Below are 19,878 nucleotides of genomic sequence, written 5' to 3' on the forward strand. Positions count from 1 at the left end.
GACCATGGTCGTATCATGGTCGTATCATGGTCGTATCATGGTCGTATTGGCCGTAAAATGACAAATACGGCCATGGTCGTATCATGGTCGTATTGGCCCTAAAATGACGAATACGACCATGGTCGTATCTAGTCGTATTGGCCGTAAAATGACGAATACGACCATGGTCGTATTAGCCGTAAAATGACGAATACGACCACGGTCGTATCATGGTCGTATTGGCCGTAAAATGACGAATACGACCATGGTCGTATCATGGTCGTATTGGCCGTAAAATGACGAATACGACCATGGTCGTATCTAGTCGTATTGGCCGTAAAATGACGAATACGACCATGGTCGTATTAGCCGTAAAATGACGAATACGACCACGGTCGTATCATGGTCGTATTGGCCGTAAAATGACGAATACGACCATGGTCGTATCATGGTCGTATTGGCCGTAAAATGACGAATACGACCATGGTCGTATTGGCCAGAAAATGATGAATACGACCATGGTCGTATCATGGTCGTATTATCCGGAAAATGACGAATACGACTATGGTCGTATTTACTGGAAAATGACGAATACGACGATGGTCGTATTGGCCGGAAAATGACGAATACGACGATGGTCGTATTTACTGGAAGATGACGAATACGACCATGGTCGTATGATGGTCGTATTGGCCGGAAAATGACGAATACGACGATGGTCGTATCATGGTCGTATTAGCCGGAAAATGACGAATACGACCATGGTCGTATTAGCCGAAAAATGACGAATAATGACACAAAATTTACAAAACAGTTTAGCAAACTAAGTGCTAAGTGCCGTTCAGTCATTTATATTGAGTTTCCTTTCGAGAATGACGATTATTTTGACGTTAAAAACCAACAAGGATTGTTTCAAAACACTAAAAGAATATCAAAACACTAAAATTTCTCGCTAAAAACACTTAAAAAACGTTTAGGCGTTTAAATCTTGTCATTTCCAAGCGTGTGCTTTATTAGTCGTTTTCTATGCATATGCTTGTTAGATACCGCCACCCGAGACCAGGAAAAGCTTAAATACGTTAGATTTATCTTCGCTCTTAGGGCTAGCCACTGTAGCTGATTCGTCTATGACGCTAGGCTTGTGGCGATGCATACTCTGTTTCTCACTGAGACGTAACGGTTAGGTGCACATACATCATGGTCTGGGGGCCGTAGTGCATCTCCCCCTTAGACGGCCGTTAAGATGTGAGTTATGGGGGGGAGTTCTTCCTATAGCAACTGTCCTTGCACCTTTCGTAGTTGTAACTATGTTGGTATATTGCAGCCGGTTGTATAACCAGGTTAGATTGTGGCATAGGCTGGATGATCTCTTTTGGGTGTTTTTAGGTTATTTCCAAAATTTCTTTTTCTTTCCAAATTTTTCTTTTACATACAAAAAACACTGTTATTAAACATATATGGAACGGATATAGTTCGAAAAAAAAATTATATCGACTTAAAACTACCTTAATAAAACCCCTGAATACTCTCCCCAGTCTCTGCATGTTATAGGAGGCAATGAATTAAACAATTGCAGAGTTCATTCAGAAATCAGAAACATCAAACATTTACTGTATTATCAGCATGGTCGTATCATGGTCGTATTGGCCGGAAAATGACGAATACGACCATGGTCGTATGATGGTCGTAATAGCCGGAAAATGACGAATACGACCATGGTCGTATGATGGTCGTATTATCCGGAAAATGACGAATACGACCATGGTCGTATCATGGTCGTATTGGCCGGAAAATGACGAATACGACCATGGTCGTATTTACTGGAAAATGACGAATACGACCATGGTCGTGTCATGGTCGTATTGGCCGGAAAATGACGAATGCAACCATGGTCGTATCATGGTCGTATTGGCAGGAGAATGACGAATACGACCATGGTCGTATAATGGTCGTATTGGCCGTAAAATGACGAATACGACCATGGTCGTATCATGGTCGTATCATGGTCGTATCATGGTCTTATTGGCCGTAAAATGACAAATACGGCCATGGTCGTATCATGGTCGTATTGGCCCTAAAATGACGAATACGACCATGGTCGTATCTAGTCGTATTGGCCGTAAAATTACGAATACGACCATGGTCGTATTAGCCGTAAAATGACGAATACGACCACGGTCGTATCATGGTCATATTGGCCGTAAAATGACGAATACGACCAAGGTCGTATCATGGTCGTATTGGCCGTAAAATGACGAATACGACCATGGTCGTATCTAGTCGTATTGGCCGTAAAATGACGAATACGACCATGGTCGTATTAGCCGTAAAATGACGAATACGACCACGGTCGTATCATGGTCGTATTGGCCGTAAAATGACGAATACGATTATGGTCGTATCATGGTCGTATTGGCCGTAAAATGACGAATACGACCATGGTCGTATTGGCCAGAAAATGATGAATACGACCATGGTCGTATCATGGTCGTATTGGCAGGAAAATGACGAATACGACTATGGTCGTATTTACTGGAAAATGACGAATACGACCATGGTTGTATTAGCCGAAAAATGACGAATAATGACACAAAATTTACAACACAGTTTAGCAAACTAAGTGCTAAGTGCCGTTAAGTCATTTATATTGAGTTTCCTTTCGAGAATGACGATTATTTTGACGTTAAAAACCAACAAGGATTGTTTCAAAACACTAAAAGAATATCAAAACACTAAAATTTCTCGCTAAAAACACTTAAAAAACGTTTAGGCGTTTAAATCTTGTCATTTCCAAGCGTGTGCTTTATTAGTCGTTTTATGCATATGCTTGTTAGATACCGCCACCCGAGACCAGGAAAAGCTTAAATACGTTAGATTTATCTTCGCTCTTAGGGCTAGCCACTGTAGCTGATTCGTCTATGACGCTAGGCTTGTGGCGATGCATACTCTGTTTCTCACTGAGACGTAACGGTTAGGTGCACATACATCATGGTCTGGGGGCCGTAGTGCATCTCCCCCTTAGACGGCCGTTAAGATGTGAGTTATGGGGGGGAGTTCTTCCTATAGCAACTGTCCTTGCACCTTTCGTAGTTGTAACTATGTTGGTATATTGCAGCCGGTTGTATAACCAGGTTAGATTGTGGCATAGGCTGGATGATCTCTTTTGGGTGTTTTTAGGTTATTTCCAAAATTTCTTTTTCTTTCCAAATTTTTCTTTTACATACAAAAAACACTGTTATTAAACATATATGGAACGGATATAGCTCGAAAAAAAAATTATATCGACTTAAAACTACCTTAATAAAACCCCTGAATACTCTCCCCAGTCTCTGCATGTTATAGGAGGCAATGAATTAAACAATTGCAGAGTTCATTCAGAAATCAGAAACATCAAACATTTACTGTATTATCAGCATGGTCGTATCATGGTCGTATTGGCCGGAAAATGACGAATACGACCATGGTCGTATTTACTGGAAAGTGACGAATACGACCATGGTCGTGTCATGGTCGTATTGGCCGGAAAATGACGAATACAACCATGGTCGTATCATGGTCGTATTGGCAGGAGAATGACGAATACGACCATGGTCGTATAATGGTCGTATTGGCCGTAAATTGACGAATACGACCATGGTCGTATCATGGTCGTATCATGGCCGTATCATGGTCGTATTGGCCGTAAAATGACAAATACGGCCATGGTCGTATCATGGTCGTATTGGCCCTAAAATGACGAATACGACCATGGTCGTATCTAGTCGTATTGGCCGTAAAATGACGAATACGACCATGGTCGTATTAGCCGTAAAATGACGAATACGACCACGGTCGTATCATGGTCGTATTGGCCGTAAAATGACGAATACGACCAAGGTCGTATCATGGTCGTATTGGCCGTAAAATGACGAATACGACCATGGTCGTATCTAGTCGTATTGGTCGTAAAATGACGAATACGATCATGGTCGTATTAGCCGTAAAATGACGAATACGACCACGGTCGTATCATGGTCGTATTGGCCGTAAAATGACGAATACGACTATGGTCGTATCATGGTCGTATTGGCCGTAAAATGACGAATACGACCATGGTCGTATTGGCCAGAAAATGATGAATACGACCATGGTCGTATCATGGTCGTATTGGCCGTAAAATGACGAATACGACCATGGTCGTATTAGCCGTAAAATGACGAATACGACCACGGTCGTATCATGGTCGTATTGGCCGTAAAATGACGAATACGACCAAGGTCGTATCATGGTCGTATTGGCCGGAAAATGACGAATACAACCATGGTCGTATCATGGTCGTATTGGCAGGAGAATGACGAATACGACCATGGTCGTATAATGGTCGTATTATCCGTAAAATGACGAATACGACCATGGTCGTATCATGGTCGTATCATGGTCGTATCATGGTCGTATCATGGTCGTATCATGGTCGTATCATGGTCGTATTGGCCGTAAAATGACAAATACGGCCATGGTCGTATCATGGTCGTATTGGCCCTAAAATGACGAATACGACCATGGTCGTATCTAGTCGTATTGGCCGTAAAATGACGAATACGACCATGGTCGTATTAGCCGTAAAATGACGAATACGACCACGGTCGTATCATGGTCGTATTGGCCGTAAAATGACGAATACGACTATGGTCGTATCATGGTCGTATTGGCCGTAAAATGACGAATACGACCATGGTCGTATCTAGTCGTATTGGCCGTAAAATGACGAATACGACCATGGTCGTATTAGCCGTAAAATGACGAATACGACCACGGTCGTATCATGGTCGTATTGGCCGTAAAATGACGAATACGACTATGGTCGTATCATGGTCGTATTGGCCGTAAAATGACGAATACGACCATGGTCGTATTGGCCAGAAAATGATGAATACGACCATGGTCGTATCATGGTCGTATTGGCCGGAAAATGACGAATACGACTATGGTCGTATTTACTGGAAAATGACGAATACGACCATGGTGGTATTAGCCGAAAAATGACGAATAATGACACAAAATTTACAACACAGTTTAGCAAACTAAGTGCTAAGTGCCGTTCAGTCATTTATATTGAGTTTCCTTTCGAGAATGACGATTATTTTGACGTTAAAAACCAACAAGGATTGTTTCAAAACACTAAAAGAATATCAAAACACTAAAATTTCTCGCTAAAAACACTTAAAAAACGTTTAGGCGTTTAAATCTTGTCATTTCCAAGCGTGTGCTTTATTAGTCGTTTTCTATGCATATGCTTGTTAGATACCGCCACCCGAGACCAGGAAAAGCTTAAATACGTTAGATTTATCTTCGCTCTTAGGGCTAGCCACTGTAGCTGATTCGTCTATGACGCTAGGCTTGTGGCGATGCATACTCTGTTTCTCACTGAGACGTAACGGTTAGGTGCACATACATCATGGTCTGGGGGCCGTAGTGCATCTCCCCCTTAGACGGCCGTTAAGATGTGAGTTATGGGGGGAGTTCTTCCTATAGCAACTGTCCTTGCACCTTTCGTAGTTGTAACTATGTTGGTATATTGCAGCCGGTTGTATAACCAGGTTAGATTGTGGCATAGGCTGGATGATCTCTTTTGGGTGTTTTTAGGTTATTTCCAAAATTTCTTTTTCTTTCCAAATTTTTCTTTTACATACAAAAAACACTGTTATTAAACATATATGGAACGGATATAGTTCGAAAAAAAAATTATATCGACTTAAAACTACCTTAATAAAACCCCTGAATACTCTCCCCAGTCTCTGCATGTTATAGGAGGCAATGAATTAAACAATAGCAGAGTTCATTCAGAAATCAGAAACATCAAACATTTACTGTATTATCAGCATGGTCGTATCATGGTCGTATTAGCCGGAAAATGACGAATACGACCATGGTCGTATTGGCCAGAAAATGACGAATACGCTCATGGTCGTATGATGGTCGTATTGGCCGGAAAATGACGAATACAACCATGGTCGTATCATGGTCGTATTATCCGGAAAATGACGAATACGACCATGGTCGTATCATGGTCGTTTTGGCCGGAAAATGACGAATACGACCATGGTCGTATTAGCCGGAAAATGACGAATACGACCATGGTCGTATGATGGTCGTAATGGCCGGAAAATGACGAATACGACCATGGTCGTATTGGCCAGAAAATGATGAATACGACCATGGTCGTATCATGGTCGTATTGGCCGGAAAATGACGAATACGACCATGGTCGTATTTACTGGAAAATGACGAATACGATCATGGTCGTATGATGGTCGTATTGGCCGGAAAATGACGAATACGACGATGGTCGTATCATGGTCGTATTAGCCGGAAAATGACGAATACGACCATGGTCGTATTAGCCGAAAAATGACGAATAATGACACAAAATTTACAAAACAGTTTAGCAAACTAAGTGCTAAGTGCCGTTCAGTCATTTATATTGAGTTTCCTTTCGAGAATGACGATTATTTTCACGTTAAAAACCAACAAGGATTGTTTCAAAACACTAAAAGAATATCAAAACATTAAAATTTCTCGCTAAAAACACTTAAAAAACGTTTAGGCGTTTAAATCTTGTCATTTCCAAGCGTGTGCTTTATTAGTCGTTTTCTATGCATATGCTTGTTAGATACCGCCACCCGAGACCAGGAAAAGCTTAAATACGTTAGATTTATCTTCGCTCTTAGGGCTAGCCACTGTAGCTGATTCGTCTATGACGCTAGGCTTGTGGCGATGCATACTCTGTTTCTCACTGAGACGTAACGGTTAGGTGCACATACATCATGGTCTGGGGGCCGTAGTGCATCTCCCCCTTAGACGGCCGTTAAGATGTGAGTTATGGGGGGGAGTTCTTCCTATAGCAACTGTCCTTGCACCTTTCGTAGTTGTAACTATGTTGGTATATTGCAGCCGGTTGTATAACCAGGTTAGATTGTGGCATAGGCTGGATGATCTCTTTTGGGTGTTTTTAGGTTATTTCCAAAATTTCTTTTTCTTTCCAAATTTTTCTTTTACATACAAAAAACACTGTTATTAAACATATATGGAACGGATATAGTTCGAAAAAAAAATTATATCGACTTAAAACTACCTTAATAAAACCCCTGAATACTCTCCCCAGTCTCTGCGTTATAGGAGGCAATGAATTAAACAATAGCAGAGTTCATTCAGAAATCAGAAACATCAAACATTTACTGTATTATCAGCATGGTCGTATCATGGTCGTATTAGCCGGAAAATGACGAATACGACCATGGTCGTATTGGCCAGAAAATGACGAATACGCCATGGTCGTATGATGGTCGTATTGGCCGGAAAATGACGAATACAACCATGGTCGTATCATGGTCGTATTATCCGGAAAATGACGAATACGACCATGGTCGTATCATGGTCGTATTGGCCGGAAAATGACGAATACGACCATGGTCGTATTAGCCGGAAAATGACGAATACGACCATGGTCGTATGATGGTCGTAATGGCCGGAAAATGACGAATACGACCATGGTCGTATTGGCCAGAAAATGATGAATACGACCATGGTCGTATCATGGTCGTATTGGCCGGAAAATGACGAATACGACCATGGTCGTATTACTGGAAAATGACGAATACGATCATGGTCGTATGATGGTCGTATTGGCCGGAAAATGACGAATACGACGATGGTCGTATCATGGTCGTATTGGCCGGAAAATGACGAATACGACCATGGTCGTATTAGCCGAAAAATGACGAATAATGACACAAAATTTACAAAACAGTTTAGCAAACTAAGTGCTAAGTGCCGTTCAGTCATTTATATTGAGTTTCCTTTCGAGAATGACGATTATTTTCACGTTAAAAACCAACAAGGATTGTTTCAAAACACTAAAAGAATATCAAAACATTAAAATTTCTCGCTAAAAAACTTAAAAAACGTTTAGGCGTTTAAATCTTGTCATTTTCCAAGCGTGTGCTTTATTAGTCGTTTTCTATGCATATGCTTGTTAGATACCGCCACCCGAGACCAGGAAAAGCTTAAATACGTTAGATTTATCTTCGCTCTTAGGGCTAGCCACTGTAGCTGATTCGTCTATGACGCTAGGCTTGTGGCGATGCATACTCTGTTTCTCACTGAGACGTAACGGTTAGGTGCACATACATCATGGTCTGGGGCCGTAGTGCATCTCCCCTTAGACGGCCGTTAAGATGTGAGTTATGGGGGGAGTTCTTCCTATAGCAACTGTCCCTTGCACCTTTCGTAGTTGTAACTATGTTGGTATATTGCAGCCGGTTGTATAACCAGGTTAGATTGTGGCATAGGCTGGATGATCTCTTTTGGGTGTTTTTAGGTTATTTCCAAAATTTCTTTTTCTTTCCAAATTTTTCTTTTACATACAAAAAACACTGTTATTAAACATATATGGAACGGATATAGTTCGAAAAAAAATTATATCGACTTAAAACTACCTTAATAAAACCCCTGAATACTCTCCCCAGTCTCTGCATGTTATAGGAGGCAATGAATTAAACAATAGCAGAGTTCATTCAGAAATCAGAAACATCAAACATTTACTGTTATCAGCATGGTCGTATCATGGTCGTATTAGCCGGAAAATGACGAATACGACCATGGTCGTATTGGCCAGAAAATGACGAATACGCTCATGGTCGTATGATGGTCGTATTGGCCGGAAAATGACGAATACAACCATGGTCGTATCATGGTCGTATTATCCGGAAAATGACGAATACGACCATGGTCGTATCATGGTCGTTTTGGCCGGAAAATGACGAATACGACCATGGTCGTATTAGCCGGAAAATGACGAATACGACCATGGTCGTATGATGGTCGTAATGGCCGGAAAATGACGAATACGACCATGGTCGTATTGGCCAGAAAATGATGAATACGACCATGGTCGTATCATGGTCGTATTGGCCGGAAAATGACGAATACGACCATGGTCGTATTTACTGGAAAATGACGAATACGATCATGGTCGTATGATGGTCGTATTGGCCGGAAAATGACGAATACGACGATGGTCGTATCATGGTCGTATTAGCCGGAAAATGACGAATACGACCATGGTCGTATTAGCCGAAAAATGACGAATAATGACACAAAATTTACAAAACAGTTTAGCAAACTAAGTGCTAAGTGCCGTTCAGTCATTTATATTGAGTTTCCTTTCGAGAATGACGATTATTTTCACGTTAAAAACCAACAAGGATTGTTTCAAAACACTAAAAGAATATCAAAACATTAAAATTTCTCGCTAAAAACACTTAAAAAACGTTTAGGCGTTTAAATCTTGTCATTTCCAAGCGTGTGCTTTATTAGTCGTTTTCTATGCATATGCTTGTTAGATACCGCCACCCGAGACCAGGAAAAGCTTAAATACGTTAGATTTATCTTCGCTCTTAGGGCTAGCCACTGTAGCTGATTCGTCTATGACGCTAGGCTTGTGGCGATGCATACTCTGTTTCTCACTGAGACGTAACGGTTAGGTGCACATACATCATGGTCTGGGGGCCGTAGTGCATCTCCCCTTAGACGGCCGTTAAGATGTGAGTTATGGGGGGGAGTTCTTCCTATAGCAACTGTCCTTGCACCTTTCGTAGTTGTAACTATGTTGGTATATTGCAGCCGGTTGTATAACCAGGTTAGATTGTGGCATAGGCTGGATGATCTCTTTTGGGTGTTTTTAGGTTATTTCCAAAATTTCTTTTTCTTTCCAAATTTTTCTTTTACATACAAAAAACACTGTTATTAAACATATATGGAACGGATATAGCTCGAAAAAAAAATTATATCGACTTAAAACTACCTTAATAAAACCCCTGAATACTCTCCCCAGTCTCTGCATGTTATAGGAGGCAATGAATTAAACAATTGCAGAGTTCATTCAGAAATCAGAAACATCAAACATTTACTGTATTATCAGCATGGTCGTATCATGGTCGTATTGGCCGGAAAATGACGAATACGACCATGGTCGTATGATGGTCGTAATGGCCGGAAAATGACGAATACGACCATGGTCGTATGATGGTCGTATTGGCTGGAAAATGACGAATACGACCATGGTCGTATCATGGTCGTATTGGCCGTAAAATGACGAATACGACCATGGTCGTATTTACTGGAAAATGACGAATACGACCATGGTCGTGTCATGGTCGTATTGGCCGGAAAATGACGAATACAACCATGGTCGTATCATGGTCGTATTGGCAGGAGAATGACGAATACGACCATGGTCGTATAATGGTCGTATTGGCCGTAAAATGACGAATACGACCATGGTCGTATCATGGTCGTATCATGGTCGTATCATGGTCGTATTGGCCGTAAAATGACAAATACGGCCATGGTCGTATCATGGTCGTATTGGCCCTAAAATGACGAATACGACCATGGTCGTATCTAGTCGTATTGGCCGTAAAATGACGAATACGACCATGGTCGTATTAGCCGTAAAATGACGAATACGACCACGGTCGTATCATGGTCGTATTGGCCGTAAAATGACGAATACGACCATGGTCGTATCATGGTCGTATTGGCCGTAAAATGACGAATACGACCATGGTCGTATCTAGTCGTATTGGCCGTAAAATGACGAATACGACCATGGTCGTATTAGCCGTAAAATGACGAATACGACCACGGTCGTATCATGGTCGTATTGGCCGTAAAATGACGAATACGACCATGGTCGTATCATGGTCGTATTGGCCGTAAAATGACGAATACGACCATGGTCGTATCTTGTCGTATTAGCCGTAAAATGACGAATACGACCATGGTCGTATCATGGTCGTATTGGCCGTAAAATGACGAATACGACCATGGTCGTATTGGCCGGAAAATGACGAATACGACCATGGTCGTATCATGGTCGTATTGGCAGTAAAATGACAAATACGAACATGGTCGTATTGGCCGGAAAAAGACGAATTTGAGTATGGTCGAGTTCGCCGTTTACACTAGAACGAAAGTTTCCGGATTTGTAAAATCATCCGGATTCATTGTTACACACATGTATCGGATTCGTCAGGTGTTACACTACAATTTAGTTGTCTCTGTATGCGGATTTGTCCGTTTACACTCACTTGAATTTCTTCGGATTCGTCGTGCAAAGCGTTTACACAAGAAAATTTTCCGGATTTAAATGTTTCTGGATACGAAGCCAGTTTCCACAAACTTTTACGGATTCAAAGTTTGCGGATACGGCTTAAAACCGAGTACATTTTCTATCGGATTCGTTGCTGCGTGTGTAAACAGCAACATGAATCCGGTACTAAAACATTCCGCTTTCGTGATGAATCCGGAAACTTTTAGCTCTAGTGTAAACGGGGTTTGAGTTTGCAGGGTTGCTATGAACACCGGTTCATCCAGCATGGCCAATAAAGCATCGTGATGCTTCGTCTATGGGAGTGTTTTTTTGTCTTGGTATACCGTACCGCATCGAACATACCACTCGACTTTAGTTTTATAGTATATGTAAGTTTTTTTGTTTTTCATTCACTGGCTCTGCCTAATTTTTTATATCACATTTTACCACATTTTACGTACCGTAAAAAGCTGATTCCGAACAAACAAGACATCTTGAGAATCAAAATATAATTCAAACAAGACACAAATTGAGACTGTAAATTATCAACTTTATTACAAAGTCATCTTCAGACAGAATGTCTTGTTTATTCGGAATTGGCTTTTTACTTTACTTTTTTAAATTGAGTCGGTATGGTTTTTTTACGTACCGTGTTATTACTGTAACCATAGACTATCGAAGGAAATGGACTGGAATCTCTTATATAAAGCCTCGAAGTTTCAATAGCTTCTTCTCAAAAATTGCATCCCAGTTAATAGTTTCTTTTTGTAAGTCATCTTGGATTTAAAATATTTAATTTCCCGCCAAAGCGCACAGCCGTGTGCACATCAGTGCTTTGTAGCGTTCCCAGTCGATTCGTGTTAACGCAAATTTGAAGCGTGACACGAAACCCTTGGTAACGGGTTTCGATTCGTGTTGACGCAAATTTGAAGCGTGACACGAAACCCTTGGTAACGGGTTTCGATTCGTGTTGACGCAAATTTGAAACGTGACACGAAATCCTTGGTAACGGGGACGCTTATAAATAGAAACATGTTTTCAATATGGCGGACGGAAAGTATCGAATTCTGTAGAACTCTTGTTTTTCTTTTTTAAAGGATAAGAATAACGTTTAGTGGTACTGTAGAACGATATTGTTATAGATGTAGATGTTGTTTTTTAATATATCTTTCAAATGAGTTCAAAAAGAAGACCAATTAGTGCAAATTTTAAAAAAGATGGGGAGAAAAGAACGAGTCAGCAGCAATCAAGACCCTCTACTGCTAGAAGTACGGCGTCTACTCGGCAAAGCTTGAATGCTAGTTTTGTAAGTGTATTGCTTAAAGTACGCGGGGAATATGGGGAAGAAAACTTTAATAGCAACTCTTTCAGCCTGTCTTTACTAATAAAAATTGACACAATACTAGATAATATTCAATCATTTGATTCATTTCTGATTTCTATGAGTTGACCCCCTTCAATGGCAATTGGCATAACTTTTGAACCCTCGTAAACCTTGGGAACCAGGGCAGAACTCATGCTTCCTGCTAGTTCTGAATCTCTTTGGTGTTATTGTTTTTGAAACAGTTCAAATAGAGTTGAGAAAATTGACCTAATCATGCTTTATCATTTATTGTTTCATTTTTAGAGGTCTGATGTTTCTGGTTTGAGTATCACTGGAACAAAAACAGTGCAAAGAAAGCCCACATCAAGACAGCAACAAAGTATGATTCTTAAAACTGTACAGTAATTGTATTAAAATATGAAATTTGCATAACTTTCTAAATCTTCAGAGATTAAGACCACTTAAAGTTCCAGATCAAGGCCCTAATACATGTATGTAATTCCTGCTAGGTTTGAACTTCTCCTTTGACAAACACGACTATGATCGGCCGTCACACAATACCAAAAATAGTCGCAAGAAAACCAGTCAAGATGATGGGTTAAAATTTAGCCTTGAACAAGAGTTTGGTTCAGAGAGAGGGAAGAAAGAAATGAAAAACAAGTTGAGCTCATCAGAACCGGTGGAAAAATTTGAGGCAGAAAAAGGTAACTGAATGCAATGACAGATGTGACTCCCTCAGCCGTTATTTCTACCATATATTACCAGGAAAGTTGTAGTTTAAACACTAGACCCCAATCTTGACATGAAATTCATCTTAATGTTTGTTTTTTAGATGATGCATGGTGGGAAAATATACCAGATGAAGTCACATTTAGTCCAGCGTCATCATTTTCATACGCTTCCTCTAAATCTGATCTGGCAAAACCACATGCTTATGCAAGAAGTGATGAGCCCTCGCTCAATGACTTCTTGGATCTCTCTGATGAAACCAAGGGAAATTCTCTTGGAGGAATATCTCCAAGACGCAAAGAAAATAACGCTGAACGACCTGTGAAAAGCCCAGAGAACAGTCCTAGGAGACCCATCAATAGTTCACTGAAAATTGAGAACAATCTGAGAGGCGCTGATGACCCACTTGAAGATGATTTTAAAAAGAGTAACGAAGCATCTCCCAGAGGTACCAACACCATTCCAAGACTAGACTTGAGTGAAAATTCCCATCATTTCGACCACAATTCTAAGAAGACTGAAAGAGATGGTGGTTACCAGAAATTCAGAACAAATTCTCCAAATTTTGAGAAGAAATCTAGGAATGATGAGAAGCAGTACAATGCAGGAAACTTTCAATCAAAACTGGATCAAGGGCAGTTGCTTGAAGAGAATGCTGCTCTTACAATTCAAAGATGCTACAGAGGATATAGGACCAGAATGGAAGCTGGTTATTCTGCCGTGCAGAAAGCTTTGGATGAAAGACGAGCCATTATGGAAAGGCAGAAGAAGGTAGTTGAATAGGAAGAAACATTAGCTAAACTAATCCCTTTATTTCATTCCCCTAGCTAGCTTTCATTTTGACTGTTGTTTTGAGTTCAAAATGACAAGCATTGGGTTAGATTTTTACAATGTTAGTGTATAGATTTCTGTGTTGATTTTCAAGTGCATGGTTTCAGTCTGAATTGTAGTAACTCTGAACATTCTTTCTTCGTGCAGTGGGAGTCTGATTCAAACTCAAGTGTTGAGAAGCAACGAAGACGTGATGAGAAAGCGAGACAAGCACGTCAAGCTGCTATCCAAGAACTCAACGAGAAGCGAGAACGGAAGAAAGAAGACAATAAAAGATTGGCTGAACAGGAATTGGTAAATGTGGTCAATATTTTTTGCTTTATATGTGAAATTCTTGTCGAGAGCTTAGCCCAATAAGAATAGATTAGCGTTCAAAATGTGGAGACGGCCGAAGCGTTTTTTATGAATTTTTAAACTCTTTGTGTTTTAGAAATTCCTGGAGGAAAGTGGAAAGGTGACAAAAGCAAGGAACAAGAAACCAATCAAGATGAAAAAAAATCCAAAGAAAACCAATGTAGCAACTGTTGAACATATTGCAAGAGAGGAGAAAGATCCATTGTCAAGACCTGGTACTGCTAGCACCTTGGATGCTAATGTTGAAGAAATGTTTCAGGTATGACAGTCCAGGTTACCTTGATATCAGTACAGTGTTAGGTCAGTAATAGGTGCTCCCACTGAGCTATATTAAAATTCCTGGAGGACTTGCTCTCGGCCAAATTGTGTTCGCAAAAAGATGGCGGCGAAGTTACAGGAAAATGACGAGCAAGTCCTCCAGGAATTTTAATATAGCTCAGTGGGTGCTCCTGATTTTTCTCTTTTGAAGGATGTGAATGAGCGGGTGAGTACTGCGTGTTCAATAAGTGCATGTTGATGTATCTTCACTCATAACTTGTCTGCTCATTCACATCCGTCTAAAGAAGAAAGTCAGGCATAAAGTTGCAGCATTGTACACTGATTGACATAATATTTTAACTACTTTCCTCCCAGGAGTCCAGGACAAACAGCATCCAAGCATCATCTCAAAATGTCAACGAAAATGCGTCCGAAGCTAGCACAAGCAGAACAGAGAAAACTGCCAAAAAGTTTGTATTTTATTTCAGCAAAGAAATCCCATTGCGATGAAAGCTATTAAAGCCCGGTTCTGTGTTAAACATGCTGTTTATTGTTGATTCAGTTCCGTCGTCAGTGGAACAAAGTCGACGCTGGATGACTTGTTTGAGTCCTTACGACAACTGGAGGAAGAACCAACTGATATTAAGAATGAAGAAAAGTCGAGTCGCTACGGATGGAGTGAGTAAAATAAATAGTTCTATGATACGTTAGTTTCAAACAACTTGCAATTCCCCTTCTGTTGAAATGCACCTTCGAACTTCGTTACATATTTTTATATTTTTATAGTCGATGCTTCTGGTTCAAAACAAAACGATTTCAACCTAACGAAAGATGCTGTCCGACAATCTACGTAAGAATCTATATTTTTTCTCGATAAATTGTACGTTTGGAGCCGTTTTTTGTGTGCAGTGATTCCTTAACCGATCTTGAATTTACCACTTATTTTTTCCACAGCAATTCAAGTGTCTTGTCCCAGGAAAAACTGAGGTAAAAATCTTTCAATTCTCATCGACTTGCTACTGTATAAACCTACTGTATACTGTACTAACTTCTGAAGAAACAATAAAGATACAACCGTTACAGAAGTTCTTTTATTGATTTCATTTTTTTACTGCTATAAATTATAGTTTTTGTTTTTGTTTTCGTTTTGCTCTTTAGAACTATCATGTCATTTCTGGACGAAGTGGAAAAAACCGACCAAGATACAGTCGTTAGTCGTGTCAGAGATGCGAAGACCTTCGCTGAAACATCTTCAATCAGTGCTTCTGTTGTTTCACCAAGAGTGGACGCAGAGTTAGTATAGATTTAGTTATGTTGTTAGACCACCTGACCAGTGCGTTGTCCTTCTTGTGGTGTGACGTAGAATCATTTTATATTTTAGAAAGGAAATTGCGTTGTTAGAGTCAGCCTCAGCTGCGGCGTCTGATGTCACGAATGCGATGATGTCCGTCAAAGTTGAACTGGAAGAAAAGAAGAAAACAAATGAACTCTTACAAAGAGCGTTGGTGAGTGTTGTGTGTCGTGAAGTGCAGTATACTGCCGCTATTATTGCGTGGTATAGCATGGTGAATGGTAAATATAGCTGAACAAATTGATTGAGTAGGTATATCTTTTGTTTTCAGAACCAGCAGCGAGAGTTTACGCTTCGTCAGGCGAGAGATATGGAGAAAGATGCGAAGCAAAGACTCGACTTGCAGCGTCAGGAGTACGAGTCGACAATACAACGACATTTGTCTTTCATTGATCAGTTGATTGATGATAAGAAGATACTCAGCGATCGCTGTGAAGAACTGGTCAAGAAACTGAAGGAAACTGATAAGAAATACGTGGATAAGATCTCCTCGCTTGAACAAAAGTAGGTGTTTCTGGGGGTAATGTAGTTATGTGTGTGACGGCCAAATTTAAAGACTTGTTTCAGGGCATCCTTATAGCTTATTATAGTTGTTTTCATGTTTTTGTTTCAAGTCATGCAGCCGAGATTAAGAAACAGAAGGACGTCATGCAAACGGCTGAGAAACTACGCCGAGAGAAATGGATTAAGGATAAATCACAGCAAATTAAAGTTAGTTGTGTCAACATAGAATAATAACTACATTATTGTTTGACTTGCTAAAGATTATCGCATGATTGCGATGTCTTTTTTAGGAGTTGACTGTTAAAGGACTAGAACCTGACATTCAAAAGTTAATCGCCAAACACAAAGCTGAACTCAAGAAACTAAAGTCAGTTCATCAAGTAAGAATGTCGAGGGGATTTTTTGTCCCAGGGATGATGTAAACATTATGGTGAGATGAGTTTAGTTTATTATGTTAAATGTTCGTGTACATTTAGGCAGACCTGTTGGAGACCGACGAACGCGTGGGTAGAAGATATATACAACAGATTGAGGAACTTCGTGAACAGTTGGAGAGGGAAAAAGAGACGGCTTGTAACAGAGAACGGGACCTAGCACAAACCAAGTATGAATAACAACCTTTTACCTCGTACTATATCTCAATGTATATACCTGCCATCCTTCACTACACCTTCCCATCCCTCGCTATCCCTTCCCACCCTTCACTATACCCTATCATGCCCAACTGTACCACATCATCTCTAGCTGTACCACACCATCCCTAAGTATTCCATACCTATCCTGTACTATACATTACCATCCCTCACTTCACTATGACGTTGCTTCACATCTCTTGATATCAAGTTAAGGTACATAAATGGATGCAAATATCGCTGCAGGTTTCAAAAGCAAATGGAAGAAGAGGAACAAGCGTTTCAACAGCAACGACGCCGTCTTTATGCTGAGATTCAAGAAGAAAAAGAGAGAATGGCGACTCAGGCACAGAAACAGAGGAAAGAACTCGATGATTTGAAAGAAAAACTTGAGGTTGATAAACTGACTCGTAATAACTGAGTTTACATGCATTTATCGCGATTTTTCCGAGTGGATTTCAACAAGATTGCCTTTTGATGTATTTCACAGGAGTCTCACAAGACAGCTATGAACAGCGTGGAACATTCTAGTAAACAATCTCTGGATGAACTCGAACATAAACATCAGGTATTGAGACAACGAGATACGGTCATTTTAATGTTTTCCAGTGTATTCAAAGAACTCTTATCTTTATTCACAGACTGAAATGAGAGAACTAAAAGAACGCCTGGAAATCGAGAAGCAACAATGGATTGAAAATTATATGAAAAAACAGGTAAAAAAAACTATGAAATAAAGTAATCTTTTCATTCTGGATATTCTGCAGTGGTTTGTGTCGAGGTTTCTTGCAGTGGTATTCATGCAGGTTCTGACATCCACGATAGATTACGGGCGAAGGCGAAATATTGATTATAAACCTTAACCATACTTGTATTTATTACCATTCAGGATGCCACGTTGTTGCAGAAGGAACGAGAACTGAAAGAAAGTGTCCGGGAATCCAGAGACAAGGTTTGAGCCTTGAGGTTTAGATTTTCCTTAGAAAAACCGAAACTATATTCCCGGATCAGACACACTTGACTAGAGCTATTTATCTCACAAGCGACTGAGATCGGATTCAAATGAGATTTGGCAGGAATTTTATCGCATTGCAAAGAACTTTACTATTTTATTTGAATTTCTTTCGAAGGAAATTGAGTTGGTTATTCGAAGACTTGAAGAGGAAACCTCTCATGCAAGAGACGAATGTGAACGAGCTGCTGAGAATAGAATCAAGTATGTCTCTTGGATGAGGTCTTTGGTGGAGGCTTTGCCTCGAGGAGATTGTTGTAAGATTTACTAAATATATCTTTGAATTTGTTACAGGAGGGTTAGAGACAAATATGAGTCTGAAATGCAAGAATTGGAAAGATCTGAAAAAGTTATGCACGAGAAATATACCACTGCCAAGGTATGTATAGTCATTGCTGTAATAAAGCTGCTGTATACGATACCATACTATACCATAGTGTACCATATAATACCATACCAAACTGTACCATGCTATTCCATACCATACCATACTACACCTCATACCATATACCATACTGTACCATGCTATTCCATACCATACCATACTACACCTCATACCATATACCATACTGTACCATACAATACCATATCTATACAATACCATACCATATACCATACCATGTCATATCATATACAAATCATCATACCATACCACACCGCAATTAAATGCATAATTGATTCTTATATCAGGAACAATGCAACGAACTTGAAGAGGAAGTGTCCAGGTTGAAAACCTCGGTGAAAAATGAAGAAAGGAAATTAGAAGATCTCAACAAACTCACGAAACAATTACAAGAGGAAAGAGGCCAAGTTGTTGATATCATAAGACAAGAATTTGCCGACCGGTATGATTTGTCACGATGATATATTGAGTATTTAATATTTACTACCTTTTGTCAAACAATAATTTGAAGTGAGATCTTTATTTTGTTTCTTTCGTGTAGACTTGTGACGACAGACGAGGATAACAAGAGGCTGAAGATTGAGATGAGCGAACTACGGGCAAAACATCGACTGGAGGTTGAGAGGATAAACAATTCTAAAGAAGAAGAGATGGAAGAGGTTCATAAACGGTACGTGATCTAGAAGTGATAAATTACGCTATAGATAACACGCTTCTGAGCTGGTTTCTCTTGATATAGGGTAAAACAAGCAATCTCAAAGAAGGAAGAGACATTGAACGCTCTGAGACAGCAAAAAGAGGTGATGATGGAAAAATAGATTTGAGTTTCATCTTTACTTTTTAGTGTCTAAATCTTGGCATCTTTTGATAAGGATTTAGAAATCTTTTTGGGCTATTTTTTTTCGATATCTTTTTGTAGTCTGCTGAGAAGCGATCAGATCATTTGGAGTTCCTTCTCCACGAGCAGAGGAAGAAATTGCTATCGTGAAGACACTTGGATGCTACCATTTATTGAGATGGAGGAATTGGGAATAATCATCACATCTGTGCCTGTGGCTGGGTTTGCTTCGCTTGTTCAAGTTGTCAGTCAAAATATAACTTGAAAAGGAGCAGGAATATGAGTTTTAAACGCGGTTAACAGTCGATGTAAAATCTGGTACGAAATCTCTTGCAGTTAAATCGCCTGCTATGGGCGTAGTCGACAGTGAGCATAGATTTCAATAGCCAAAGGTACTCTGTTGCACTCTAAGGAAAATGCTTATAATGTCTGTTAACGTATGCAGATATAAGATGTATTTTACAATGAATTATCCTAACTAAAGTTACTTTATCGTGCCATGCCTTGCGTGATTCCAATCCAGGACATCCGT

General features: G+C 40.0%; 1 protein-coding gene across 1 annotated transcript; it reads left to right on the top strand.

Annotated features, from left to right (window-relative positions):
• The first annotated feature begins 12,949 nt into the window (after positions 1 to 12,949).
• On the top strand, positions 12,950 to 19,783 carry LOC114519316 (centrosomal protein of 131 kDa-like). The gene is made up of 24 exons (XM_028539434.1): positions 12,950 to 13,138; positions 13,267 to 13,934; positions 14,142 to 14,288; positions 14,425 to 14,607; positions 14,982 to 15,076; positions 15,169 to 15,284; positions 15,393 to 15,456; positions 15,561 to 15,593; positions 15,765 to 15,899; positions 15,988 to 16,111; positions 16,229 to 16,461; positions 16,572 to 16,668; positions 16,752 to 16,841; positions 16,938 to 17,065; positions 17,340 to 17,487; positions 17,584 to 17,661; positions 17,735 to 17,809; positions 17,983 to 18,045; positions 18,224 to 18,309; positions 18,400 to 18,484; positions 18,796 to 18,950; positions 19,050 to 19,178; positions 19,248 to 19,308; positions 19,428 to 19,783. The coding sequence occupies exons 1-24, from the start codon at positions 13,084 to 13,086 to the stop codon at positions 19,494 to 19,496; spliced, it is 3,117 nt and encodes a 1,038-aa protein (XP_028395235.1). The 5' UTR covers positions 12,950 to 13,083; the 3' UTR covers positions 19,497 to 19,783.
• The last annotated feature ends 95 nt before the right edge of the window (positions 19,784 to 19,878 follow it).

The sequence above is a fragment of the Dendronephthya gigantea genome, unplaced genomic scaffold, assembly GCF_004324835.1.
Source record: "Dendronephthya gigantea isolate DGI-Jeju-01 unplaced genomic scaffold, DenGig_1.0 000013F, whole genome shotgun sequence".
NCBI classification, from domain to species: Eukaryota; Metazoa; Cnidaria; class Anthozoa; order Malacalcyonacea; family Nephtheidae; genus Dendronephthya; species Dendronephthya gigantea.